Source organism: Hemicordylus capensis, chromosome 1, assembly GCF_027244095.1.
Source record: "Hemicordylus capensis ecotype Gifberg chromosome 1, rHemCap1.1.pri, whole genome shotgun sequence".
NCBI lineage: Eukaryota > Metazoa > Chordata > Lepidosauria > Squamata > Cordylidae > Hemicordylus > Hemicordylus capensis.
In genome coordinates this window covers 113039869-113063214 of record NC_069657.1, presented here as the reverse complement: position 1 = coordinate 113063214, position 23346 = coordinate 113039869, and the positions used below count along the sequence as shown (strand labels likewise).

Sequence of the window (23346 nt, the reverse complement as noted above, 5' to 3'; positions counted from 1 at the left end):
ATATGCCCAGAGGTAGTAATAGTGGGAAAGTCTCCATGTGGATACTGATCCTTATATAACATCTAGCCCAAGTCTGCTGTGGGAGGGCAGGAGTGCAAAATGAAACATCTGAAGCTGAAATCAGGCATTCTCATGTTCTAATCCCACCTAGTATGTAACTAGACTGGAAATGGCTTTGTCTCTCTAGTCCTGCCTTCCCACTGCTTTATGAGAAGATAAGTGAAGCAGCAGATGCTCAACCTGTGCTTGTGCTTCTCTGATGAACCCACATTTCTCTGGATTCAGGTTACTGAAAGCATAATCCTGACTGTTTGATTAGCAGTGATTAAAGTTCCACTAATTTCACTGAAGTCAGAAGGGTATCTTTAGGCAACTGGAATATATGTAATGTTACAAAAGGAAAATTAAACTGAACATTCAAATGAGCAGCAGTAGCTCAGGGAATGTATGAGCAAAATCTTTCTCTACAGGGTGGTTGGATAGACTCAAAGCAGTTCACACGATGATAAATTGGGCAGGAGGAGTATCCTACCCTAGTTCAGGGGCTGTGCGTGCTCCTGTTTTCTGCTTGTGTAGCAGGGCTTTGTCCTACCCAGCAGTTGTACCCAGGTCGTTAATGAGGTAGGAGGACAAGCCTTCCTACCCAGCTGCTATTGTTCTCACAACCAGAGATTCCTGGGTAGGAGAGAATTAACCCAGAAATCTCTGATCATCTGGGGCATCAAGAGTCCTCCTGACCCAGTAGCTGCAGGACTGGGTAGCCCAGATCTGCTACCCAGGCTAAAAGTGAGGGAGGAGGGAAACAGAGCCTGTCCTACTTCCTCTTCTGCTTGTCTGTGATGCGGCTGCTTTTAAACTGCTCCTGGGTGGCTGACAGTCATGCTTACCATAACATTCCGAGGCCATAAAGTTCTGCCTTCCCTCCAGCTCCACCCCTCCCACCCGTCCTCTGGTTGTGTGAACAAGCCTTATCACTGTTGGCACCTCTGACCTTGTTTTTTACTCACAGACAAGCAGAAAACAAGAGCTCTTGAAAGAGGCTAGGCTTCTCATACCCTATTTATCTTCCTATGAACCAGCCTTCTCTCTGAAATAAGGTGTGGTAGTAAGTCTCAGGTTCATGTATGCCATGTCCCCTGTTGCATGTAGAAAGAGCCAAGTGATGAAGCAATTACCTCCATGCCAACCATCAACCACAAAAAAGGTGTTTCCGAATTGTGTGGCAGAGTCATATGGTGTGTGTGTGTGTGTTGAGTGTAGGGGTGTGAGAACTGGTTCAGTTGGCACTCTGGTTTGACTCAAACTGGGGTAGTTCGAGTGATCTGGGTATTGTCAGCAATCTGGCCACCCAGAAGGGAAGTCCAGGAAGATAGTCCACAATACAAACTGGGCTGCAAAAAAGAAACACAGCTCGGAATAGTTCTCTATATCAGGCTCGGGCTGAAAGCTGTCAACATGAGGGTTGACAAATGTTGTCTTCCAGCAGCTAACAGAAAGCTGTCGACGTGCTTTATAGTCCAAGCTGATAACTCTCAGCTGGCAGGGATTCAAGGCTTATCAGCCCTCTGCAAGAGGTGTTTACTCCTCCTGATAGTTTCCAGCTGTGCTCTTCATCTTGTGACATGCCGTTGCTGTGGAGTCAGTGGGGGTTGCCTGCACAGCACATCCTCCAGTCCATCTGTTGCTGTCTCCACTGCCCCAGACTGCTGTGCCTGCTCTGAAACACCAGCCAGACCCTCCTCAGCCATCACTTGGGAACTGACAGCTGGGCTCTGCCCCTCAGGCACCCCTGCATCGGCTGGAAGGCTGTCAGCCTCCCCTTCCTCCTCACTATCTGAGACCAAGGGCGTCACAGGTATGAACAGAACACCCAAAAGGGGTTGTCAGTTTGACTTCAAACTGGACTGGCCCCAGTTCAAACCAGACCAGTTTGTACTGGTTTGGGGAGCTACCATAAAGGAGAATCCAATTAGAATTCCCCTTTATGAGTAAAGGGCAGGAGGGCTTCCTAGAACTAGAGGGTGAGGGAGGGGAGTCAGGGCTACTTACTTGAATGGTTGGCAGTGGCAGCAGGGATGGCAGTGCGGGCAGTGGCAGCAGCAGCAGCAGCTCCCACCCCTAATGGCCTACTCCAGAGTAGCCTGGGCTGGCTGCGGCTCAGTTCAGGCCTTCTGTGGCATGCACAGAGGCCATTTTAGTGACTTTCATTGAGGTGGGAGACCCGAATTTTGCAGAGGCTGGATCTGGGCAGGAGAAGACGCGGACTCTGGAGGAGGCCGGCAGGGGTGGAGGGGATCTTTTGCCACTCCTGCCCCCAATGCCACTGCCAACCATTTAAGTAGCCCCTCCTGCATCCTCTAGTTCTAGGAAGCCCCCCTGCATCCTGGGACTTCTGGGGGCCAAGCGGCCCCCAATGCCAGCAGCCCCCACCGCCTCTGTGACGGAACCAGCAGTCATGTGAGCGGCTGATCCAGCCATCCATAGCTGCACTTTGATCGTCTGCGGGGAGAGCGGGCTAAGCCTGCTAGCCCCACAGACCCAACAGAAGCTCTGTGAGAAGAGCTTCTTATTCTGCATCAACTGTACTAGCTGCCAGTTGGTTTCATGGCTCAGTTTAAAGTGCTATTTTTGGCTATCAAAGCCTAAGTGGTTTGGATCCAATTGACCTCAGGGACTTCCTGTTTCCATATTGGCTTACCAGGGCCCCGAAATTTATTTCTAACTATCCCAATGTACAGCAGCAACATTGACTCATACTTACAAGACAACAAAAAGCATTGTCATATCACAAAACTCACTGAATGACATCTTAGCTACTGCTCAGCCAAAGGATGCACACCCGCAGCAGCTGTGCTTCTACTTCTGAAACACGGGCGCTCAAGGGGTATGATTTCCACCAGGAGCCTTTTCACACAAGCCTTTTAGTTTGCATCTCCTCCAGAATAGTGGGTGTACGTTCACATATTGTCCAGATTTACCCTGAAGTCCCTGTGAGTTATCGGGGAGCACTTCACACACCATTTGGGTTTTTCATCGGGTGTTAAGAGTGCAGCCCAGTTTATATCCAGGGTAAAAGAAATCCACTTTTTGTGTTGGTTTTGGGGTGCAACTTTGAGCTCGCAGTAAAGCCTTGCAGTAAACTCACAGTAAAGTCTGCTGTCTGAAAATGCTCCAGTCTCCCCTTCCCCACTCTGTAAAAATGTACAAAAATGTCCCTGAGAGGAGGCTGGTGGAAATCCCTTCACTGCCTGCAAGCTCCTGGACTTCAGAAGTGGAAGCATAGCTGCTGCAAGTGTATAACCTGCGGCTGAACACATGCAGCTTTAGGATGTCAGCCACGATGTTTAGCAAGGCTTCAACTACATATCTGAATGGTTGTTACTTACTTTAAAATTACACAGCCTGTGCCCAAAGACGGTGCTGTCCAGAACACCTGAATGCGTGTCCTCCTCCTTGGTGTACTCTCAGTTACAGCCACAGGACAATTACTCATGAACTGTGTCTCTTCTTCATCTATAATCTAAAGAAAGATAAGAAACAGTATTTAATTATAACCATTGTCATGATCATATTTTAGTTATAAACTTCCGAAACATACTTGGCAGGGCACATGCTAATACCAAAGTATACATATTATATTATATGCACTATGTTCTAATACTTAAGGATAAGTTATAGCAGCCTCTAGAATAGGTTACTCCCACTCTATGAAATGTCAAGAACATTCCTTTGATGTTCTGAGGACTTAGCAGATGTTGACAATCTATCAAGCTCTATTTGCAAGAGCAAAAGCTCCATCATGTTGGCCTTTAGAACCCTGCTAGGTTGTATCCTAGACACAAATAAAATGTCATGCCTGAGACTAGTCTATAGAACCTAGCTTTTGAAAGCTCCACATTTGTGGGCTCCAAAACACTGTGCAGTGCCTGACTCAAAGCAGTCTTGAGAAACTCACCAGCTCAGCTGTGGGCGAAGCAAAATGAACTGGCCTCCTTCATATACCTTACATAAGCCCTTCCCTTCTAAGACCATGTGATGTCAAAACTTCAGTTCTGCTGCCAGATTTTTGAACTGAATAAAATTTGATAACTAAAATAATAACAATATCAATATATCTTAAAATCAAACATCAATAGATTCTCATTTTTGTTTAAGCATTGGTTTAGGTATACATGTATGCGCACACACGATTTGCAAAAATCAGTGGCTGACATGATGAAGAAAATTACTCAAAATAGTCTCATTGAAATTAAAAGGACAATTAGGCATTGCATAACTTTCCCTTTTTCTCATCATGTCTCATCATTTTCCTCATCATGTCAGCCAGACACATTATGGTGGGAAAAGGGGAATTAAACAAAGAAAAAGGAAAATGGAAAATGTCGTCCATACACTGTAGGTAAACAAAAAACAAACCTTGATTTTTAATGTGTCAATTTTTTAAGGTTAAGTTCACCTTGATAATTACAGAAAGAAAACAAAAAGTGTATATCATTTCTGCTATTTCCGTGGAAGCAACAGGGAGTTGTGGCAAGCACATATTCTGTCAAGTGATATTTCATCAAACTGTACCATAAAGTCCTACTAAATTCAAGGTCCTATAATACCACCAGTAAGTTATAAATCATATTTTCATCAGTCTGTGGCACCACTGTCTTCCAGACACCAATGTCTGGGTCAAGGTGTATAAATCCTCCTTAGTTCATATGGTTGATCACTGGTAAACAAGCGATGGGAAGTGAAGAAAGTGCTAGCTCCCCTCCTTGAGCCAAAGAATGGTGTCAGCTTATGCTCAAACTGAACACAGGATATTCAGTGCTGAGAAAAAAGTTTGTGGACCCCCAAGGAAGGTCTGTATGTTAGCACAATTCTTATTCAAAAAATGATTAGATCCAAAGATAAACCCTGATAAAAGAGAAAGGCAATCCCATTCAATAAGTAACTCAGGCAAAAATAATATAGCCTAAGCCAGGTCTCATGATCAGCGAGACCTGGTTTGGGGAGCTGAGTGGGGAGAGCGGGCTAAGCTCGCTCTCCCTGCATACAAGCAGGGCAGGAGCCCTGGGCGGCCGGATCGGCCACCCACAAGGTTGCCGGCTCCATGACAGAGCTGGTGGGGGCTGGGAGGAGTGGGGGCCAATTGGCTCCTGGAAGCTCCAGCAAGCTCTGTGCGAGTGTGCAGGGCATGCTGGTGAGACCCCCGGACCCGGGAGGCGGCTTTTTACCTCCCCCTGGGGTCTCCTCGTGAGTAGCCGTGCCACAAAGCTGCACCACAGCTACTCACGATTTTTTTAAAATGGGTTTGCGGAGCGCTCCCTCCGCAAACCCAGTTTTAGAGGCGGGCTACTTGAGCAGGTTACCTGCTCAAGAACCACCTGGCTCACAACCAATCCCAGTGGTTCTCACAATTGCAGAAAATCAGGCTAGCGGAGGCTAGCCCGATTTTCTGCAATCATGTGAATAGCCTCATTGACTATTCACAAGGGTGAACCCTTCATTCACCGCACAAAATGATTCAACAGACATCTTTGTGTCAAAAAGTATGTGAACCCTTCATTCAGTAACTGGTGGTACCTCCCTGAGCGGCAATAACTGCAACTAAAAGTTTCCTGTAACTGGTGATCAGTCTCTCATATTGGCTTGGAGGAATCTTGCCCCATTATTCCATACAAAACTGTTCCACCTCTATGACATTTGAGGGTTTCCTTGCATGAACAACTCGCTTCAGGACTTTCACTGTACTGCAGAGTTCAGCATGATTACCTTGGCTATTGGAACAATATCCCAAATAATAAGAAAACCTCAGAATTCATCTGAATTATGCTTTTGGTTATTTTGTGTTTGAAAGTCCATTTTTATAGAATGTTTTGTTTTATTTCTCAAATAAAAAGAAGTGCTTCATTATGTTACACCTTATTTTTTTGTACATACTGAATTGCTCTAACTGAAAGGGCTCTTGTAAGCATAGAATGCAATCACAAGTAATGCAGAACCATGGGTTCTGGGCCCCCTTCCCCTGCTCTCCCATCCAAATTTGGTGTTCAGGAGAGCTCTCTCTCTACAGTCTTGCTGTCTGCAGAGAGGAGGGGGAACTGGCTGCCTGGGCTTCCTTGATGACTGAAGAACAGTCCTGGCAGCCAATAGCAGCCAGAGTGAAGGAGGAGCTTCCTCCTTCAACTCTGGTTGCAAAATTTATTCATTCAAAATAGCATGACTGCGGTGCCGTGTTCAGATGTAATGCTGGCACCACAGAGCCAGAGTTGAAGGCAGCAAAACTTACTACAAACTGAAGGTACAGATCAGAAAGAAAAACAAGTCAAAATAATCAACATAGCAATGCCAGGGGATAGCAGAATAGAAGAAAAAGAAATAGAAAAAATCACCAAATACAAAGATCTACAAATTGAAATTGAAAGGCTGTGGCAAAAGAAGACCAAAATAATCCCAGTGGTAATTGGCGCCCTGGGTGCAGTTCCAAAAGACCTTGAAGAGCACCTCAACACCATAAGGGCCACAGAAATCACCATCAGCCAATTACAAAAAGCAACTTTACTGGGAACAGCCTATATTCTGCGATGATATCTATAACCATTGACAATAAAATTCTGGCATCCCAGGTCCTTGGGAAGGACTCGATGTCTGGATAAAACAAACCAGTCAATAACACCTGTCTGACTGTGTAAACAAGTAATAAATAATAAATAATAATTCAAACAGTAGAGGAGGAAAAAAGAGGCCTTGAAGAATATATAAAGGACAGTGAAGAAGATGCACTTAAAATGGTCAATAACGAGAAACTATTCAACACCAATGAAACAAAGCAGGCCTACAAGAAAAAACAAGTCAAGAACCGAGCAGAAAAATGGAAAAACAAAGCCACTGCATGATCAATATTTGCACAATATAAGTGGAAAATCAGACATCACCAAGTCCTGGCAATGGCTTAAGAATGGCAACTTGAAGAAAGAAACAGAGGGTTTAATACTGGCTGCACAAGAACAGGCACTAAGAACAAATGCAAGAAGAGCAAAAGTAGAAAAATCCACAACAAACAGCAAGTGCCGCCTTTGTAAAGAAGCAGATGAAACAGTGGACCACCTAATCAGCTGTTGTAAAAAGATCACACAGACTGACTACAAACAAAGGCATGACAAAGTAGCAGGGATGATACACTGGAACATCTGCAAAAAATACAAGCTACCTGTAGCCAAACATTGGTGGGACCATACAATTGAAAAAGTGGTAGAAAATAAAGATGTAAAAATATTATGGGACTTCCGACTACAAACAGACAAACATCTGCCACACAATACACCAGATATAACTGTAGTCGAGAAGAAAGAAAAACAAGTGAAAATAATCAAGATAGCAATACCAGGGGATAGCAGAATAGAAGAAAAAGAAATAGAAAAAAATCACCAAATACAAAGATCTACAAATTGAAATGGAAAGGCTGTGGCAGAAAAAGACCAAAATAATCCCAGTGATAATTGGCGCCCTGGGTGCAGTTCCAAAAGACCTTGAAGAGCACCTCAACACCATAGGGGCCACAGCAATCAGCATCATCCAATTACAAAAAGCAGCTTTACTGGGAACAGCCTATATTCTGCGACGATATCTATAATAACAGCAACAACATTGATAATAAAATTCAGCCATCCCAGGTCCTTGGGAAGGACTCGATGTCTGGATAAAACAAACCAGTCAATAACACCTGTCTGACTGTGTAAATAAATAAATAAATAAATAATAATAACATTGTTTAATTCATGTCCTTTTATTGCATTAAGAAAGACTGGTTTCAATTATGCAAGGGTATCATGGTAAGAACTTGCAGTATGGTTATCATCATTCCATTTAGGTTTCAGAAATGTTTTCTCAGCCCTATAAGGGAAAGCTTCCTGTAGGGCTTTTATTACTTTGCATTAGTATTTTCAACACTTTGCTTCAGTATCTGCATTTCATTAGTAGTTTATTGTATAATGAAAGGCATACTCTACTGGCATTTCCAAGTTTCAAAGTTTGGAAGCAAGTGTCTTATCCCCATATTAAACATAGTAATCTTTTGAAAAGTTAAGATTGCATAAACTCACAATAAATGTGGCTTACATTGCACATACACTTTTTTTTTAGTGATTTTGTTATCTTTATTTATTATTCCATATATTTATTTAACATATTTTTATACCGCCCAGAACTTGCATCTCTGGGCAGTTTAAAATAAAACAAAATAAATGATAACAGAAAAAGTTAAAACACCACAATTTAAAATTTTAAAACAATGTTAAAACTATTAAAATAGTATTTAACGAAAAGCCTGGGTGAACAAATGCATCTTGAAAAACTTTTTAAAAGTTGTCAGAAATAGGGAGGCTCTTATTCAGCAGGGAGCACACCCTGGGAGACAAGCTGGTGGCAACTGCAGACAGACCTCTCCTGATTATCTCAATGGGCAGTGGGGTTCATGGCAAAGAAGAAATTCTCTTAAATACCCAGGGCCACAACCATTTATGATTTAGTTTATTTTATTTGCCTTTGTTCACCACCCTGGGAGGCATATGCTGAAGGGTAGCTTACAAATTGCCTAAATGAATAAATAAACTGAATGATGCTTGATTTTGTAATACATTCGTAATTCTAGCCCAATATCATGAAAACATCTAAGATTAAACATAACTACAAACACATGGTTTTGGTATAAAAACTAATGTTTAAGATGAACCACTTAGCATTAGTTTTCCTTTGGATTGGCAATTTGAAAGAATAAAGGTCTCTCTACACATTACATTTTGATGTACGTAGTAAATGTACATAGTAAATATATGTTTACAAACATTGGTATCATACAAACTAGGTATATTTATCAGAAGCCAGGATTGATGGCATCTTCCTGTCAAGTGTGTGTGCACCTGGTGGCAAATTCTCGTTACCCTGCATAATGTTGGAAATGATCCAGAGCTGTTGGTTATACTAACTTGATATCACTTCTGATTTTTCACAGAGGCATGCTTTATGCATAACGGAGTGCACAGAGGTGCAAATGTTTATGATTTAAATCTTTAACTCCATCATTGTGCACATGGGTGCAAAGAACCCAGCTGCCACTCTCTGTGGAGCTGCCTCATCTGCCCCCTCAGCTGACATCAGATGCAGGGGGTGTGGCCATACGTGGAAACAAACATGGCCCTATTTGTGAGATGCTTCAGCCAGTGCTGGGTTCCTAGCCTAGCTGGGAATATGTCTCTCTACCTTTCAAGGCAGGGGAAAATGTTCCCAGCCAGGCTGGAAACCCATCTCTGGCTGAAGCACCCTGCGAACGGGGCCCTTATGACATAGATGGCTACACAGGTTGCACCCACGTTGCTGCCAGCTGAAGGGTATGACTGATTCTTTGTACCCCACAGCAATTAGTGTCATTATTGTATCTAATATTCATTTCCACTGGCACTTCTTATTTTCTTCTTTAGCAAATTGACTTTATTTGTCAATTGATTTCACTACCAATTACAGTTTAGTTTGTCTTCATTTCCCAAGAGCCATTAGCTTGTGTATTAAAACTCAGGGAGCGTGGGTGAAATAGAGAAAACAAAGCAAGTTAGAGGACTTGGATTAGTTTTGCCTAAGGGTTGTGTCAAGAGTTATGGCTCTGTGATAGTGAGGTAATACAGTGCCTGCTTGGCTAAATAGGTCTTATCTTCCACTATATGTCACTTGAGCTCCCCAGTGATTTATAAAGCCAGTCACAGTATTATGTTACCCAAGGAACAAATATCAATCACAGATATTTAAGGCAACAACTCTCATTCAGATTTATTTTCTCACATTCACACAGCGTGTACATTCTTCTTGCATGTTTGTTCCTACAGGATGTTGGTGATTGCTTTGTGCTTTCTGTCTATAAAGTTATGAAATATTCAACACAATTACTGAAGAAATGCTGTCATCCTCAAATTGTGAAACGTAAGGGATGAGTTAAAAGAAAGGGGGATATTATTTTCTGATTTAAATGCAAGGGTTACCTCAAAGAAATAACATTTGCGCAGCAGAAATGCAACCATGACATTTTAATGGATGTGTGAGTGAAAACACTGATAAATCAAGAATCGTTTGAGTGAATAAATGTTATAAACAAAGAATCTTTTGAGTGAATAAATGTTAGCTCCCTAAAAAAAACAAAAATGCCAGGCTAATTAGTAATTTGCATTAGAAGTAACCAAGACAATTTCATAAGTATTCAATATAATATAATATTTAATATTTGTATAAGGTGAACATTGTGTGTAATGGTTTAATTCTAGGAGTTTAGAATTAAACAGAAGGTGAACAAGTCTTTAGAAAATGGCCCGATGATGGCTGCAGCAGTGGAATGTCACATGATCACTTAGGTCAGACTCAAGTGGTTCAAGTTCCATAGCATTCATGGGTTCAGGCAAGAGCCATCCTTGGAAAATGCAGAATCATACACATATGTTATGGGGCAACATTACAGGCTGGGATTATGCAATTCCTCCTCCAAATATGGCCTTGTTTGCCTAGAAATTCAGATAGCCGAGCAGGCGCCATCATGGGTGGGTGGACGATTGTCGCTCAATCTAACACTATGTGTAGGTCATACACTGTATGATCATATCTGCCCAGGGCTGTCGTTCAGCTTCCTTCTTAGGTCAGAGTTTGTTGGGGGACAAACCACATGGTCTCAGAAGGAAAAGATGAAGAATTGAATATAAGCGTGGTATTGACAGAATGATTTAAACGTTCCCTGATCCATGAAATGGGCAAAGAAACTGAACGTGTTTTCAAATATTTCACTTTTAGCATAGGTACTCACAAAAATAATAAAGGCTGACACGATGAGGCAAATTACTCAAAGTAGTCCCACCAAATTTAAAAGAACAAGTTAAGCAATTTCAGCCACTGAGTACTGGCAACAATTTCCTTGGACAACCCTCAAATATTTAGGTCTACTAATTTATCTCCCAATCGGAGGCAATAATATTTTCCATCGTAGAACAGCAATCAATTTTGAAACCTTCCCCTCTAAAGGTAAATGCATCTTAACTGGATTTAAACAGTTATCCAGTTTGCTTTCCAAAATGATGTACTCGTGACAGAACTGCATTCACACAAGCAGCTATTTGTTGGCTTATTCTGAAAAGGAATGTTTGCTTTTTTAAAAAAAATTACATTTTATATCCCGCTCTTCCTCCAATGAGCCCAGAGCAGTGAACTACATACTTAAGTTTCTCCTCACAACAACCCTGTGCAGTAGATTAGGCGGAGAGAGAAGTGACTGGCCCAGAGTCACCCAGTAAGTATCATGGCTGAATGGGGATTTGAACTCGGGTCTCCCCAGTCCTAGTCCGGCACTCCACCACGCTGGCTTAGGAAAACAATTAAAGAAAGCTTACAATGAAAGAAAGCTTACAACAATGGCAAATAATATTTATATACCACTTTTCAACAAAAAGTTCCCAAAGCAGTTTACATAGATATACATAAATAAAATGGCTCCCTGTCCCCAAAGGGCTCACAATTTAAAAAAAAGAAACATAAGATAGATACCAGCAACCTTATAGACTAGGGTTCCATCCTAACATTTCCTTCTGTGCTTTGCACAAGACATTATTCTCAAAGGCAGCAGGTCAACTCAGCAGCAGAGCCATATAATGGCCGCATTAGCACGTAATATTAAACCAGAGGTGAAGGTGCCTCTGGTTTCATTTTTTGTACATCCAGATGTGGGCAACTGCAATTTTGCTGAAAAATTGACCCATGGTTTCCTTCCCCAGAGTCTGATCTGTACCTTCAGTTTGTAGTAAGTTTTGCTGCCTTCAACTCTGGCTCTGTGGTGCCAGCATTACATCTGAACACGGCACCGCAGTCATGCTATTTTGAATGAATAAATTTTGCAACCAGAGTTGAAGGAGGAAGCTCCTCCTTCACTCTGGCTGCTATTGGCTGCCAGGACTGTCCTTCAGTCATCAAGGAAGCCCAGGCAGCCAGTTCCCCCTCCTCTCTGCAGACAGCAAGACTGTAGAGAGAGAGCTCTCCTGAACATCAAATTTGGATGGGAGAGCAGGGGAAGGGGGCACAGAACCCATGGTTCTGCATTACTTGTGAATGCAGTCTATGCTTACAATGGCCCTTTCAGTTAGAGCAATTCAGTATGTACAAAAAAAATAAGGTGTAACATAATGAAGCACTTCTTTTTATTTGAGAAATAAAACAAAACATTCTATAAAAATGGACTTTCAAACACAAAATAACCAAAAGCATAATTCAGATGAATTCTGAGGTTTTCTTATTATTTGGGATATTGTTCCAATAGCCAAGGCAATCATGTTGAACTCTACAGTACAGTGAAATCTATTGGGTGAAATCTATTGGTTGTTGTCCAGAAGTGGGACCTAATGAGGCGGGTCTCACAATCCGTCAGACCCGCTTTTTCCAAATCTATGGGGAGAACGGGCTAGGCCTGCTCTCCTCGCAGATGATCAGGCAGGGAGCCCTGGGCAGCCGGATTGGCTGCCCACACAATTGCCAGCTCCGTGACGGAGCCGGCGGGGGCTTGGGGGAGTGGGAGCCAATCAGCCCCCGCAAGCTCCAGCATGCCCTGTGCGAGTGTGCAGGACATACTGGTGAGACCCCTAGAGCTGGGAGGCGGCTTTTCGCCTCCCCTCCAGGGGTCTCCTTGTGAGTAGCCATGGTGTGGGGCCGCACCCTGGCTACTCACAATCCGATAGCCGGGGTTTGCGGAGCACTCGCTCCGCAAACCCGGGCTTAGGGGCAGGCTACCAAAGTGGGTTACCCGCTGGAGAACCACCAGGCTCACAGCCAAGCCTGGTGGTTCTTACGATCGGGAAAAATCGGGCTAGGCTTTCCTAGCCCGATTTTTCCCAATCGTGGGAATAGCCCCACTGAATTATTGTTCCAGATGTCCATTGGCTGTCTAGTTTGTTATTCTGAAGAGCAAATTAATGTGCCCTGTTACCTAACAATATTCAGAGCAGGCATTATATCAGTACAAGATCTGACCTTAATTTCTCCTTCTCAGGCTACATGGTGATCTATATAGTGGCTATCTTTGGACATAGCGACAAACTGTGGGTCCAATGGATGCACAGTTTGCCTCCATTCCACCGGCATGCTCCCAAATGATCGTCTTGTGCAGTCTGGGAGACTTCCTTCACTTAACTCCAGTTTGTGGAAGCTGCACAAACCAGATGACACATTGAAGGCAGCAGGCCCTCACTTTGGTGAGTGAAACTTCATTCCAACTGAGGGTTCATTCCTAGGTTTGGGGGAAGAATCAGAACTGCAGTTGGTTCTGGGAACCATGGTTCTGATCATTTGGACATTAAGAGGGAGGAACCTGAGGTGATGATGCTTCAGGTTCCCCGTGATGTCTGAAGGTGACCAGTGACTGGCTTATTGCTCAGGTCAGTTTCCTCACCCTCGCAGTGGAATCCCAATGGCCAACATCCTCACTAATGGTATGGAGGTGCTGAATGCAAAGTGTCTCCACAGCATATTGTCATCCATAGTCCTGCTCTGTCTGGGTAAGGAGGGATTTTTGCCAATCTCTCCTTCCCTCTGAAGCACTCTTTAACCTCCCCCAGGGTGTAAAATATCTCCTGCAGCCCTCAGAGACACCCTTTAGGGGTGTTGAAGAGCACTGCTGGGGGAAGGAGAGATTGCCAAAAATCTCCCCCACCCCCGCAAGCATGCAGCAGGACAATGGGTTACAAAATGCTGTGAAGGTGCCCCTGCACTGTAAGTGCGGATGCCAGTCAGGGTTTTAAACTGCTGTGTACAAACTACAAGTAGGTTTGCACATTTAGGTAAGAGCTGTGTAAGGGAATCAGCATAAATTTTGTAGATAAAAGGTCTCCAGCTGCAATCTGCAAACTCAACATTCTAGGCAAGCCTATTGTAGTAAACGAAAAATCTGTTTCGAATTTTTATGCTCAGCATTATTGCCATGTAGGATTCCGTGTATATATTTATGATCTTTTTATCTAACTTTTCCCAGCTAGCTTTTTGCAGCTCACTCCATTCCCAAGGTTACTTGGCTCATTATTTCGACCCCCTAAGAAACTCATAGATATGGCCCATTTGTACTTGAACTGTTAACACTTTATCGTTTTATGTGTTCCCACTCCATTGTCTATAGTTATATATTCTTGATTAGTCTCCATTGTGAGTAGCCCCTTTGGACCAATTTTTATTGGCTTGTTTATGTAGTGCCAGGATCATGGCTGGCACTTGATCAATAATGATAATAAATCACATCTCAGAAACTGTAAGAAGATTATTGTTCATTTCAATCTTCCATCCAGCATAGCTGTTTCATGACAGATTCATAGAAGTTTTCTTTTTTTAAGAATTGGGGAATTTTCTTTCTTTCTTTTTTAAAAATCTAGTATCCAAGTAAAAAATCCACAACCAGCCTCAAAAAGGTACATCCAATCAAAATTGAAGCAACAAATTTGTCTAGGTTTTTGTTTTTTTTAAAACACAAAACACCAATGTTTTGACTTTCTCTTTATTGGACTTTCCTAGCTATCATAGCCTTCTTGTGCATCAAACTTATATTCCAGATGGGAGGAAAAGAAAGAGGCAAAGTCCAGTAATGGTTAATTACGGAGGCTACAGCTCTGTTGAAAGAACATGGTGTGTGTGTTTCTTGGGGCGGGGGGGGGAGTTGTAGCCCCTTCAAAGAGCTGGTTGGTAAGACTGGCAGAGACAGACAACTCAATGTCCCTTGGCACTACTAAAAGCCTGAGCTACTCCTGATGTGATGGAAGTTCACATACGAACCATCATAAACTCTGTAAAAGGATTGTACTATCCCTATACAACCCTGGATAGGAACCCCACTCTTAAGTTATTTCAGCTTTGGAAGTGTCCTGTCATCACCATATCAGCTGAGACAAACCTCTTAGGCACCTTCCCATGCTCATCACATTACACACTCCCACATGCACCACAATAGGCTCCTTTCCATTTTCAGCACATGGGAGGCTTTTCCCACATCCATCTATCCTGGTGCTTTTGTCAAATTACGAGGGGAAAGAAACAGCTAGCAAAAAGTCAAATTAAAATGAATCTGACAAAGCTCGGAAGTTGTACCAGGCAGAAGAAACACTCTAGGTAGGCAAAAACCAACCAACCAAAATCAGCCCACAAAGTCAGTAACAGAGAGCATTCCCCAGCTTCCATTAAGCATGACCAGCCAGAGTCCAGTGTGTGCACCTCCACCCAAATGGATATGTATGTAAATTGAACTGTGCATGCACTCCAAATGACAGTGTGTTATTTGAGGCTTTTATAGAGACTCAATATTTCTTTCTAGAGACAGGGGCTCTTATAGAGAGTCTAGATTTCTTGTAAGGGGAAAACAGGACTGCACCCACTGGCACTGGCCTTGCCCCCTGATGTCCATGCACTAGGCAGTACTGTGAAGATACTGAATACACACAGGGTTCTCCACACATTTGGGAACCCTTAGCATTAGGGGTGTGCATGAAACTGGTATGCCTTGTTCTGTTCGGGTCCAAAATGGATTTGACTGGAACCAGGCATGTTTGATTTTGCCAGTCCAGGGGTTCTAACAATTTTTTAAACACAACTCACCTCCTTGGGGCATGGCTGTGTGTGTGTGGGTCCGCCGATGATTTCCCCTCCCCCTGCTGGTCTTCCCCCGGTCTCCAATAGGCCTGGTTCGGGCCATTTTAGTCCCTATGTTGTCCATTCTGGGCCTCTTTGTGCTGGCAGCCTCCATTTTGGAGGCCACCGCACATGTGCACATGTGCACTGGCCATCTGTAAGGCCGGATCATGACCAAGCTGGGTCTGTGTGGCCATGGCAGCAACCCCAGAGGCGGTGAGTTGTTTAAAAAAAAATTGTTGGAACCCCCGGACTAACAGAGTGGGGGGATTGGATCAAGTTCAAGCCAAACTGGGTCTGGTTTTGCTTGAGGGCAAGCAGAGGGCGAGCCCTCGAGCCAGCCAAGTTTGATGTCGGACTAGTTCAAACTTCAGCTGGTTTGCACATCCCTACTTAGCATGCATACAACCCCTTCCTACTAGCAAATGTCGGGGGGAGTGCAAATGTCAGGGGGAATGGATAACATGAGGGGATGAAGATAGTGGGCATCGTAGGCTTGTTTTTGTTTGTTTGTTTCATATTTATATATCATCCAAAATGCAAGTCTCTGGATGGTTCACATCAAACAATACAAGCAAGTAAAAAGGTTAAAACATTACAACAATTTGAAATTTAAAACAACGTTAAAACTATTAAAAACCGTCAAACAATTAAAACAGTATCTAGTTAAAAGCCTAGTTGAACAAATGTGTCTTGACTGCCTTTTAAAATGTTGTAAGAGATGGGGAGGCTCTTATTTCAGCAGGGAGTGCGTTCCAAACCTCAGGGCAGCAATGGAGAAGGCCTGCCCCTGAGTAACCACCAGACGAGCTGGTTGCAACTGCAGACGAACCTCTTCTTATGATCTCAATGGGCGGTGGCGTTCATAGCAAAGAAGATGTTCTCTTAAATACCCAGGGCCTAAGCTGTTTGGGGCTTTATAGTATATAAATATACTATATACTATATATAACCAAGACATTGCATTTTGCTCAGAAACATATCGGCTGCCAGTGTCGATCTTTTAAGATAGGAGTGATATGGTCTCTCCGAGATGACCCAGAGACCAACCTGGCTGTCGCATTATGGACCAACCGCAGTTTTCAGACTACGTACAAAGGCAGCTTCACGTAGAGCACATTTCAGTAATCAAGTCTGTAGGTGACCAGCAGATGCACTACTGTTCTGAGGTCATTTATCTCAAGAAATGGACGCAGCTGACATATCAACCTAAGCAGATAGAAGGCACTTCTAGCCACTGCTTCAACCTGGGACAACAGGAAGAGGTTTGTGTCCAGAAGCAACCCCAGACTGCGTACCTGTTCCTTCCTGGGAAGTGTGACCACATCCAGAACAGGCAGATCAAAATCATCTCCTGAGTTCCAACCCCGCATAATAAGAGCCTCTGTCTTATCTGGATTCAGCCTCAGTTTGTTATCCCTCATCCAGCCCATTACTGCCTCCAGGCAGGCATTTAGGGAGGTTATGCCTTCTCCTGATGATGCTGACATGGAGAAAAATATTTCTGTGTCATCCGCATACTGATAACATCCTGCACCAAATCTCCTGATGATTTCTCCCAGAGGTTTCATGTAGATATTAAACAAAAATTGAAGACAATATGGAACCCTGAGAGATACCATACCCAAGTTCAGATTTTGAAGAACAGCAGTCCCCGAAGGACACCATCTGGAATCTGCCTGAGAGATAGGAGTGGAACCACTGCAAAGCAATGCCTCCCACCCCCCAACCCCCTCAGATGCTCCAGAAGGATACTATGGTCGATAATATTGAAAGTCGCTGAGAGGTCCAAAAGGACCAACAGAGTCACACTTCCTCTGTCAATTGCCAATTGAAGATCATCCATCAGGCCGACCAAGGCAGTCTCCACCCCATAACCTGCCCGAAAGCCAGTCTGAAATGGGTCTGGATAATCAGTTTCATCCAAGAATGCCTGGAGTTGGGAGGCCACCACCCTCTCAATTACCTTGCTCAAACATGGAAAGTTGGAGACAGGCCTATAGCTACTTATCTCTGAGGGATCCAACACAGGCTTCCTCAAAAGAGGTCTAATAATTGCCTCCTTAAGGCAAGGAGGCATCCTGCCCTCCCACAGAGAAACATGTATAATCTCTACTAGGCCTACAACAACTTCCCTGCCAGATAATATAAACCATGTCAGGCAAGGGTCAAGAGAACAGGTGGCAGGCTGCACAGCTCCAAGCAGCTTGTCCACATCCTAATGAGTCACAAACTGAAATTGATCTAGTCTAATCGCATAAGAGGAGTTGCTGGACACCTCCAGTTCAGACATCAAATTAATTGTGGAGTCTCCATCTAAGTCAGCCCAAATCTGAGAGATTTTATCTGCGAAAAACTCTTTAAACACATCGCAGCAGGTAACTGATGACTCCAAATTCTGGTTCAAGGGAGGAGGGGCTGATACTGGTCCCCTCACAACCCTGAACAACTCCGCTGGATGTGAACTTGCAGATGCAATACAGGCTGGAAAGAATTGCTTCTTTGCCACGCATATTGGATTCAAGTCAAGTCTTAATCTGTTGGATTCAAGTCAAATCTTCCTCCACTTGTACTCCAGTTGTCTACCTTGCCACTTCAGCCCCATAGTTCTTCCGTATACCAAGGGGCCAATTTTGAAACAGGTCAGAGAAGACACTTAGGAGTGATCATACCTACTACCCTGGTGAGTTTGATGTTCCAGTTCTCCATCAGGGCATCAACAGGATCACCTGCAGAGCCAACACTAAATCCCTCCAAGGATTAACCCTCAGAGTGAAAACCCAAATCAAGTGTGTGACCAGCAATGTGTGTTAGTCCCGAGACCCCTTGGGATAGGCCCATTATGGTCATGGCCCCTATGAACTCCTGAGCCACTCCAGACATATTGGTCCCTAAGTGTACATTGAAGTCCCCCAGCACCACAAGCCTGGGGGACTCCAACACCAAGCCCGAGACCAAGTCCATCAGTTCAGTTAGGGACTCCATAAGGCAGCGGGGCAATTGGTACACCCACAGAAGTCCCAGTCTATCCCTGGTCCCCAAACCTAGGTACACACATTCAATATGGTCAGACACTTCAACAGAGATCCTGGTCAGAGAGATGTTATTCTTACAGACCACAGTCACTCCACCTCTTTGCCCATGTCCCCGCACCTGCTTTTCAACAGAGTACCCTGGAGGAAGGAACTGGGGCCAGACTGGGCCATCAGCCTCCCCCAACCAAGTCTCTGTAGTGCATACCAGGTCTGCCCCTTCATCTAGAATCAAGTCAAGAATTGTGTCTGACTTATTCTGAACAGACCTGGCATTACAGAGGAGCAAGGTGAGGGTCTCCCCAAGGTCAAAGAGCTGGCAGGACAGCCAGGAGGGAAATAGCAAATAGATTTCTAATTTCCCTTCCCCTGTAATGACTCACTGACCTGCCAATGTTACTGTTTCTATTCCCCACCCACCACCGCAATAGCCACCCCATGATCAGTGGACACACACCCTGTCTCCCCATCCTCAGACAAACCAAGATACATCTGAGACACCCAGGGACCAAAAGCAACACAAGCCAAAATAAAAATACCTAGCCCTTGTCCCTCAAAGTGGCTCCCGCAAAGGGGTGACCCCCTTTGGTGTTGGCCATTTGGTGGCGGGCCCACCCCCACAGGGCACCAGAAAGCTGGCTAGTCTGGGCAGATGGTCCTCAGGAACTGCTGACTCACTCCCCCTGGCCCCAATCCCACAAAGACCCCAATCCCACAAAGACTCACCCACAGGGCAGCAGCCACAGCCTCACAAGTTAGGGGGCACACAGGCTTGCAACAACAGGCTTGCCACCTGTTTTGTATTTCAAGGAACTATACTTTATTTAAGATTAAAAAGTAGTGTTCCTTTTCAAGTTACTAAGGAGAACAGTTTGTTCTCTCTCTCTCTCTCTCTCTCTCTCTCTCACTCTCACTCTCTCTCTCTCTCTCTCTCTCTCTCTCTCTCACACACACACACACACACACACACACACAAATAAAGTACTGGCATGGTCTAACATGCATGTAATATCTCATTTTATTCAGATCTCATAATGTGTTCCTTATTTTGGAGCTCTTCAGGTGGCAAGCCTAGGATGGTGGTTGGTCTCATTTCCCCTCATATGCTTCCTGAAGACTGAGGTGAAAACAAGCAAGCAGCCCTCATGACAGGATAATCAAAACCTGAATACCCGTGCTGTACACTATAAGGTTCTTTGGTATTAAATTTGTTAAACATAACTACCATAGCACTTCCTAAAACTTTATGTTATGTACACAATATTTTGAAAAGCTTTTAGCATTACCTTGCTTGAAAATATGTTTTAGTATAAAAAGAATTACTATGCTGAGAGGGATGTTTGCCCAAAAGACAGTAATGGATTGACATGAAATAGTTTTTTCAGCATTCTTGCTAGGTAATAAGACCATGATGGAATACAATACAGTAGATTATTTCTAAACAGGTTGCAATAGAAAACGTGTCTTGATTAATATCGGAGGAGTTTTAAAAGTCAGTATAAGTTGAAGATTTCTTTAGAATCTTAGAAGGCAACTATAAACAGACTCTGAAACTATTCTCACATGCAGCAAAAACCGAGCTAGGGAAGTCCAGCCTGGTTTTTGCTGCACGTGAGAACTGCCAAGAGCCGTGCGGCTCCTGCCAGCAGCACAGAGGCAATCCCTCTAAAGTATCCTGCTGCTTAGCCATGGTTTGGGGCAGGAGCATGCCCCCAAACTGGGTAAGTGAGCATGTGTCTTCCACAGCTGCTTGTAGCCGCAGCGGACACATTCGAGGGAGAAGGGGGTCCCAGTAATGCACCACACACTTGCACTGTACATTATTGGGGCTCCAGGGGGCGGGGCGTCGTGCGGCAGCGCTTCCCTGTGTCTGACCCCCGGAGCTGCCGGGGGAACCACAGGAGAGTTGGAGCCAAGCTGCCACTTGCTGGACGGGCGATCCACCCAGCCAGGGAATGGTGAGTGCTTGTCTGAGGAGAAGGTCAGGCAAACCGGCTCTCCCCACAGACCTGCTTTCGGTGTTTCACACTGCTCGTGTGAAGCACCTCTCTGTCATTCACAAATCCTCTTGGGCAAAAAGGGGGAAAGGCAGAATCATGTCTCACAATAACCAGTCTAGAATCTCAGCTTTCCCTCAACTGTCTTATACAGGCCATTAATAAATTCTGAATGGGCTAGGAACATAGGAAGCTGCCTTACAGCGAATCAGACCATTGATCCATCTAGCTCAGTATTGTTTACACTGACTGGCAGTGACTTCTCCAAGGTTGCAGGAAGGAGTCTTTCTCAGCCCTATCTGGAGATGCTGTGGAGGGAACTTGGAACATTCTGCATGCAGGCATGCAGGTGCTCTTCTTAGAATGGCCCCATCCCCTAAGGGGAATATCTTACAGTGCTCACACGTGTAGTCTCCCATTCAAATGCAAACCAGGGTGGACCCTGCTTAGCAAAGAGGATAATTCATGCTTTCTGCCACAAGACAAACTTTCCTCCCATTAAATTAGGCTAGAGAGGAGGACCACATGTGCAGGAGGACCCATCTGCACGAGCAATCAAGAACCCATCATGCAGAAGCCTGGCTTGTTTATTTATTTTTATATTTATATCCTGCTCTTCTTCCAAGAAGCCCAGAGTGGTATACATGGTTCTGTTTATTCCCACAACAACCCTGTCTTGTAGCTGAATCTGAGAGATGAGTAGCTGGCCTAGAATCAAACAGTGAGTTTCATGGCCAAATGGGGATTTGAACTCAGGTCTTCCCAGTCCTAGAGAATATTCTCACGATGGGAGAAAATCAGGCTAAAGGAGCCCAGCCTGTTTTTTTCCCATTGTGAGAACCACCGGGCTCACGGACAAGCCCGGTGGTTCTCTGGTGGCTAGACAGCCAAAGAAGTCCTCCCCTTAAACGAGGTTAGCAGAGTGAGCACCCTGCTAACCCCGTTTTCCCGATCTTGAGTTGCCATGGCGTGGCTCTGCGCTGCAGCAACTCATGAAGAGACACACACACACCCCGCCGGATAAAATGAGCCTCCCGGTATCGGGGGTCTCCCCAGGATGCTCCATGCACTTGCCGGGCAGCCCCTAATCCCTTCAGCCCCTACCGGCTCCATGATGGAGCTGGTAGTTGTGTGGACAGCTGATCCGGTCACCCAGCAATGAGCAGCTGCTCATCTGTGGGGAGACTCTCCCTGCAGAAGCCTCCCAGGCTCTAAACACGGCTCATGTGTAGAGCTTCCTAGTCAAAGAGGCGGGTCTCACGATCAGTGAGACTTGGTTTCTGCAGCAGAGCGGGAGCCCTGGGTGGCTGGATCAGCTGCCCACACGATTGCCGGCTCTGTGACGGAGCCGGTGGGGGCTGGGGAGCTCAGGGGCCACGCAGCCCCCGGAAGCTCCAGTATGCCCTGCGCGAGTGCTCAGGGCATGCTGGGGAGACCCCCCGGGGCTGGGATGCAGCTTTTTGCCTCCCCTCCAGGGGTCTACTCGTGAGTAGCTGCACCGCAGAGCCGCACCATGGCTACTCACGATCGGGAAGCCCGGGTTTGCGGAGCGCTCACTCGCTTGGACTTAGGGGAGGGCTACAAAAGCGGGCTAGCCACTTATAAGCCACCGGGCTTGCCTGAGAGCCCAGTGGTTTACACGAGCAGCAAAATTCGGGCTAGGCTCTCCTAGCCTGATTTTTGCTGCTCGTGAGAATAGCCCCTAACACGCTAACCACTGCACCGTATTTTCACACACACACACACACACACACACACACACACACACACACACACACAGAGGAAACTGCTTTATACTGAGTCAGACTATTGGTCCATCTAGCTCAGTATTGTCTACACAGACTGGCAAAGACTTCTCCAAGATTATAGGCAGGAGTTTCTCCTAGCCCTACCTTGGAGATGCCAGGGAGGATATTTGGAAATTTCTACATGAAAGCATGCAGGTGCTCTTCCCAGAGCAGCCCCATCCCCTGAGGGGAATATCTTACAGTACTCACACATGTAGTCTCCCATTCAAATGCAAGCCAGGGCAGACCCTGCTTAGCAAAAGGGACAATTCATGCTTGCTATCACAAGACCAGCTCTCTTCAAAACCATGAGGTCACACACACACTCAAAAGCTGGGTTCTACCTGGGTTTGGGATTTTTGTGTGCTCCCAATTTCCGGGTGTGTGAAAGCATAGTTAGAGGGAAACCTGGGTAGAAGTGATTGTGTGGTAGAAAGGTAAGAAGAAATGCTACCCAGATTTTCTTCCTACCTTGCTTCCACACAGCCAAAAATTGGGAGTGCGCACCGCTCAGAAACCGGGGTAGATCACATTTTTTGACTGAGGCTATTCCCACGATCACTGGGAAGTGGGCTTAAGGAGCTTAGCCCACTTTCCAGGGATTGTAGGAACCACCCACTTGGTGCTCCCAAGGCAGCTAGCCCACCTAATTCCCCCTCCCCTTAATCCCCCCTCATTTTTCTGTTCATGTGTCACCGCGGTGTGCGACACACAAATAGACCTCCGACCGAGAGGCTAAAAGCAGTCTCCCGGGCTCAGGGGTCTCTCCAGGATGCCCCGCACACTCACGCGGGGCATCCTGGAACTTCCAGGGGCCATCTGGCCCCCGATCCCCACAGCCCCCGCCAGCTCCATGACAGA

General features: G+C 45.1%; 1 protein-coding gene across 2 annotated transcripts in view; it reads right to left on the bottom strand.

Annotated features, from left to right (window-relative positions):
* SPON1 (spondin 1) overlaps window positions 1-23346 on the bottom strand; it is a 541453-nt gene that overhangs the window by 401250 nt on the left and 116857 nt on the right. For both annotated transcript variants that reach the window (XM_053265111.1, XM_053265102.1), the window contains exon 3: window positions 3387-3520. In XM_053265111.1, the coding sequence (XP_053121086.1) occupies window positions 3387-3520 (134 nt within the window). The remainder of the gene's footprint in view (window positions 1-3386; window positions 3521-23346) is intronic.